At 38.7% G+C, this 6785-nt stretch overlaps 1 protein-coding gene across 1 annotated transcript in view; it reads left to right on the forward strand.

Moving 5' to 3' along the window:
- Window positions 1-3857: 3857 nt before the first annotated feature.
- UBXN2A (UBX domain protein 2A) overlaps window positions 3858-6785 on the forward strand; it is a 34032-nt gene continuing 31104 nt past the window's right edge. The window contains exon 1 of the mRNA XM_040496169.1: window positions 3858-3912. Coding sequence (XP_040352103.1) covers window positions 3872-3912 — 41 coding nt within the window. The 5' untranslated portion in view covers window positions 3858-3871. The remainder of the gene's footprint in view (window positions 3913-6785) is intronic.

A 6785-nucleotide genomic window follows, 5' to 3' on the forward strand; every position in this document is an offset into this window, starting at 1 on the left:
ATGCATTAAATATATATGTATATATATTTAATGCATTAAATATATATACATATATATTTAATGCATTAAATATATATACATATATACATATACACGTGTATATGTACATACATACATAATATGTATATATTTAATTTAATAAATATTGACTAAGATCCTTTGAAAGAACAACAAAGTAAGCTGTATACACAGAATTTGTCCAACACAGCTGTAGGTCTAGGGAATAATTTTGAAGAGCATTGCAGAAGTCTTTTGGAAATACAGAATAGCTCACTTGTGATAATAGAGTCATCCAGTTTGCTTTAGTTGTTGGATGCCATCCTCTCAGATGGTGTGGCTTTCATGAATCCTACCTTGCCCTCTAGCTACAAGGCAGAGTGTGAAGTTACTGTTGGGGATGGCCTTGAAGGTGCTGTCCTTTGCTTTATATTCTGTACTCACTCCTCAGCCCCATTGTGTTTCCTCCTTTTTCCTTCCCTTTCAGTTTCTCCTTGTCTTACAGAATTTTTCACAATTTTCTCATGACAAGGCCAGCAAATAAATTTTCCATCAACTCATAGTCAATTCATAATTAAAATTAGAGGTATTTAAAACAACTTTCAATGATAGGATATTTTCCAGAGCAGATTCCACTATCCTACTTTAATTCCTAGCAGAACAGACGCTAAGTGGGAATTAGTGCTCAACACAAGTTGCTGTGGTTATGGCACAGCTCCATTAGCAGCAGGAAGTCAGACTGATTTTATCCGGCTGCTGCCAGATCCTCACTTACCAGATTAAATTTACCTGGTAAATTACTTGGGAGATTTTTAGGATAGGTCTGGTGGATCTTCAGTGGCTATTAGCATGTTTGCCTTCTATTCAGATGTGCTTAAATTTTTATTTTACTTTATTTTTTATGTTTATTTTATTTATTTATTTTTGGGGGAGAGAGCAAGCAGGCACGGGGAGACGGGGGAGACAGAGAATCCCAAGCAGGCTCCATGCTGTCAGAACAGAACCTGACACGACTCAAATCCACAAACCATGAGATCATGACCTGAGCCAAAATCGAGAGATGGACACTTAACCAAATGAGCCACCAAGGTGCCCTGGATCTGCTTACGTTTTTAAATAGAGGTACACTATTTACATGTCACAGAAATATTCATCTTTTGACCCTGATTTTCCACATCTCTAGGAATCTAAAGAAACAACAAAGTTAGCTGTATACACAGAATTTATTAGGAAAAATTGAAAGTGAACTAAATGCCCAATAGTCATGGTATATAACTGCCTGATGTGATAATATGTGTCCTTTAAAATCTTTATGAAGGGGCGCCTGGGTGGCGCAGTCGGTTAAGCATCCGACTTCAGCCAGGTCACGATCTCGCGGTCCGTGAGTTCGAGCCCCGCGTCGGGCTCTGGGCTGATGGCTCAGAGCCTGGAGCCTGTTTCCGATTCTGTGTCTCCCTCTCTCTCTGCCCCTCCCCCGTTCATGCTCTGTCTCTCTCTGTCCCAAAAATAATAAATAAACGTTAAAAATAAAATAAAATAAAATCTTTATGAAGCAGTTTATGTAGTCAAATGGAAAAAGCACATAAATGAAAAATACAGGAAATAAGAATTATTAATATACTAATAATGCATTTGAATGTATATGAAGAAACAGAGAGACAAAAGTTTAGTTATTGCTAGAGGTAATAAAATTATGGATTATCTTCTGTCTTCCCCAAACTTTTTGTATTATTGTTTTGCCTTTGTAACAAAATATTGTTAAGAAACAAACAAATGAATGTTTAAAGTAGTCCAAGCCATCTGTCCACTGAGAGGTCCCGGAAGCACTGACACACGAGAAGCAACACACACTCAGATCTTGGTTTCTTAATATAATTTTCCAACAAAAAAGGGTAGCCATGGCCCCTTAGAGAAAAGTCTGATTCCAGGGCTGGGGCAGAGGAAGAACAAATCTTGGAGCATCTGCTTGCTCCAGAAAGTAAGAAAGTGCTCAAAGAATTATGAAGACGTAGCAAAAGGACATTGAAGTCACCTTGAAGGGGCCACCACTGGACAAATCTGGGAAATGGAAAATCAAAATAAATAATATTAATAAATTATAACTCATTGAAAAACAAAAACCCACAAATCCGTACTGTTAGATCTGAAGGAAAAAGTCAGAAAAAGATGGACTTTTTTACTCTATTGTATTTTTTTAGGAAAAGGTGGACTTTTAGTTTTTCTTTTATTTTTATTTTAGAGCGAGAGAGCATATGGGAGCAGACGAGAGGGCCAGAGGAAGACAAAGAGAGGCCCTACACTCAGAGAGCCTCCCAAACAGGCTTTATACTCAGCAAGGAGCCCAACATAAGGCTCCCAAGATCCTGGGATCTGAGCTGAAATCAAAAATGGGACGCTCAACTGACTAAACCATCCAGGCACCCCAGGAAAAGATGGACTTTTAAATAAAAACAGTCATGTGGAGTCACTGTAACTAAGATAAGTTCCAAATATGTCTGAGGCTAAAATTTTTTTAATTAAAATTGAGGGTCATGTCAGCAAAATGGCAAGATGAGCAGTTTGAAGCTCATGTTCCCACACAAACATTGAAAAACAAGCAGTAACTGTTAGAACCAACTTAGAACTCTGGAAAGTAATCCAGGGTGTATAGCAGCCAAGCAAATGGTGAATAGAGAAAAATGCAACTCGGGATGCTTGGCTGGCTCAGTTGGTGGAGCATGTGACTCTCGATCTCAGGGATGTGAGTTCAAGCCCCACGTTGGGTGTAGAGACTACTTAAAATATGTTCTAAAAAATTGCAACTTAAAAACAGTGGCAAAAATAAGAAATAGAACAGATAAATAAAAATGGGTAAAGGACTTGAACAGACCTTTCTCCAGTGAAGGTATGTATAGACAAATGACCAGTAAGCACATGAAGAAGATTCTCAACATCCCTAATTGCAATGAGATACCACTTTAGTAGGATGGGTATTCCTCAATAAAAGAAAATAGCAAGTACGGGGTGCCTGGCTGGCTCATTAGTAGAGCATGTTACTCCTGATCTCGGGGTTGTGTGTTTGAGTACCATGTTGGGTGTGGATATTACTTAAAAAAATAAAACAACAAGGCAAGGATGTGGAGAAATTAGAACTCTGGCAGGAACATAAAATTATTCACAGTAGCCAAGAAGTGGAAACAATCCAAACGTCTGTCAACAGATTAATGTGTAAACAAAATGTATATACATACAGTGGAATATTATTTACCTGTAAAAAGGATGAGTTTATGTTAAGTGAAATAAGCCAGACACAAAAGGACAAATATTGTATGATTCTATTTATGTGAAATACAAGGCAAACTCAGAGACAGAAGGTAGAAAAGAGATTACTAGGGACTGGGAAGAGAGAAGAATAAAGAATTATTGTTTAATGGGTACAGAGTTTCTTTTTGGGAAGTTGAAAAACTCTTGGAAATGGATAGTGGCAATGGCCATACAACATTGTAAATATAATTGATGCCAATGAATTGTATACTGTACATCTTGTCAGTTTGCTTCCCCAAGGAATTGTAAGAATGAGAATAAGAATGTTACATTCACTTTTGTTTGTTAAACCAAAGGGCACATTGTAATTTTTTATCATAATTTTTAAGAAATACTTCTTTTGTTGGAAGCTTATTAGACTCCAGAATTTATTTTTTATTATTTTTATACTTTGTAGATGAGAGCTTCAAGTTCGGTCACTCGGGTCCTTGAGACGCTTGCAGTGCTGCTTTAAGAGTACCTAATAATTTATGTCAAAGAATATTCATGCATAAAAATACATGTATCTAAAATTCTAAATTGAGGAATTTAGCTTTTGTTTATTTTTACTTTTACAGTAAGGCAAAAGAGAATGAAAGAAGTAGATAACCTTGAAAGTATCAAAGAAGAATGGTAAGTTAATTTGAATTTTCTCTGTTATTAATGCCTTTTTTAGTTTCTATTTTTGCTGCATTTCACTAACTGTAGATGTTTTCATTATGGTTCTTTTAGTTAAAAAACTAAAGGTAATGTATTTTAAAAAGTAAATTTTTATTCAAAGCTGCGTTGAATGGATTTTAATGAAGTTACTAAATGTTTTTATTATTTAAAAAAATTTTTTTAAATGTTTTTACTTATTTTTGACAGAGAAAGAGAGACAGAGCACGAGTGGGGAGGGGCAGAGAGAGAGGGAGACACAGAATCTGAAGCAGGCTCCAGGCTCCTAGCTATCAGCACAGAGCCCAGTGCGGGGCTTGAACTGAAGGACTGTGAGATCATGACTTGAGCCAAAGTCGGGCGCTCACCCGACTGAGCCACCCAGGCACCCCTAAATGTTTTTATTATTAATAAAAAAGTGTTAAATTTCTCTCTGGTTGCATATTACTTCTGTTGTTTAAGTGAGAAATTCCAGGAACTGTTTACTTTTTTGGGTTGTACTGTCTTAGAGTCATAGTGGAAATAAAATGGATCTGGAGTCAGATAAGCCTAAGTTTGAATCCTTTCACTGTCTTCACTATCTCTTTGGCCTTTGAGCAGCTGAATTAAAACAGAGGGGCGGGCCGGGGGTGGGGCACGCACCCGGCCTGGGTGGCTTCCTTGGTTGAGTGTCTGACTCTTTATTTCAGTTTAGGTCATGAGCCCAGAGTCATGGGATCAAGCCCTGCATCAGGCTCTGAGCTGAGTGTGGAGCCTGCTTGGGATTCTGTCCTCTGCCCCTCTCCCCAACTTGCGCTCTGTCTCTAAAATTAAAATTAAAATTAATAAATAAAAACTAAAACAGAGGCAGGAGATACATATGTGTATGTACCTGAAAGATACGTATGTATTTATGTTTTAATTTATTTTTATTTTAAAGAGAGTGAGAAGGGCACCTGGGTGGCTCAGTCGGTTGGGCGTCCGACGTCAGCTCAGTTCATGATCTTGTGGTTTGTGAGTTTGAGCCCCGCGTTGGGCTCTGTGCTGACAGGATGGACTCTGTGCTGAAAGGACGGAGACTGGAGCCTCCTTCGGATTCTGTGTCTCCTCTCTCTGCCCTTCCCATGCTCATGCTTTTTCTCTCTCTGTCTCTTAATAATAAATAAATGTTAAAAAAATTTTTAAAAAGAGAGTGAGCACATATCAGGGATTCCATAAATGGTAGGTGCAAAGTCTATGGTTCTTACCAGTCAGTGTAGAATATTTTATTCTGACTTATCTAAGGTGAAATGTTTATTTTTGTATTATGCTGTTTGTTTTAAATACTTGAAGTAAATTTTTTCCATTCATAGTCCATTTAAGGAGACAGACAAGTATTTATTTCATACTTACAAATACTTTGTAAATGCTTCTGTACTAAACAAATATTATTTGTTACTTTCTCACTACTTATTGTTTTATGTATTTGATACTATATAATTGTGAGATTGTGTCAGGGGCCTCTAAGACCTCTCCCAGGTTTAATGATTTGCTGAGAGGATGCCTAGCCTAGGCATGCCTAGGCTAGGGTTCTTATTGGAAGCTAGTCGCATACTAAAATTCCAGACTCAGGGGCACCTAGGTGGCTCAGCTGGATAAGTGTCTTGAGTCTTGATTTCAGCTCAGGTCATGATCTCACAGTTCATGAGACAGAGCCCCGTGTTGAGCTCTGGGCTGACAGCATTGAGCTTGCTTGGGATTCTCTCTCTCCATCTCTGCCTCTCTCTTTCTCACTCTCAAAATAAATAAATAAACTTAAAAAATTTTTTCCAGAATCATACAGAAAGTAAGCAGACCTTTCAAAGGATAGCAGTCAGCAGTTAGGCCTGCTGTATTAACTCTTTCTTGCACAAAAATAAATGGAATGACTGATTTTTTTTTTCCAACGTTCATTTATTTTTGGGACAGAGAGAGACAGAGCATGAACGGGGGAGGGGCAGAGAGACAGGGAGACACAGAATCGGAAACAGGCTCCAGGCCCTGAGCCATCAGCCCAGAGCCCGGCACGGGGCTCAAACTCACGGACCGCTAGATCGTGACCTGGCCGAAGTCGGACGCTTAACCAACTGCGCCACCCAGGCACCCCAGGAATGACTGATTTTAACTTAGGACTTTTTTTCTTCCCAGCAGCTTTATTGAGACGTAATTCACATACCATATGATTCATCCATTTAAAGTATACAGTTCAACAGGCTTTAGTACATTCACAGAGTTGCACAAATTTCACCACAGTCAATTTTATAACGTTTGTATCACCATACCCATTAGTAGTCATACCTCATTCTCCTACACCCTGCCCCTGACAACCACCAGTATACTTTCTATCTTTATAGATTTACCTATTCTGGACATTTTTATTTTATAAATGGAATCACACAATATGTGGTCTTTTGTGATTGGCTTTTTTAATTTAACATGTTTTCAAGCTTCATTCATGTTGTAATATGTATCAGTACTTTGAGTGTAATTAAATAATTAGTAAGGTATCTACACAAAAAGATTAGGATTAGATTTTATACTTTTTGTTGTAACAAAGAAATTTTTTGTAACAAAAATAGATTTTGTTAGAAGTAGCAGTCCAGGGGCACCTGGGTGGTTCAGTTAGTTAAGTGTCCAACTCTTGATTTCAGTTCAGGTCATGATCTCGAGGTTTGTGAGTTCAAGCCCCGGATCATGCTCTGTGCACACAGCGTGGCCTAATTGGGTTTCTTTCTTTCTCTTTCTCCCTCTCCCTCCCCCCCTCCCTCTCTCCCTGCTGCTCCCTCCCTCCCTCCCTCCCTCGGCTTTCCTCGCCTCCGCGGGGGGGGGGGGGGGGGGGGGGGGGGGGGGGG

The sequence above is a fragment of the Herpailurus yagouaroundi genome, unplaced genomic scaffold (assembly GCF_014898765.1).
Source record: "Herpailurus yagouaroundi ecotype Mexico unplaced genomic scaffold, PumYag 188, whole genome shotgun sequence".
NCBI classification, from domain to species: Eukaryota; Metazoa; Chordata; class Mammalia; order Carnivora; family Felidae; genus Herpailurus; species Herpailurus yagouaroundi.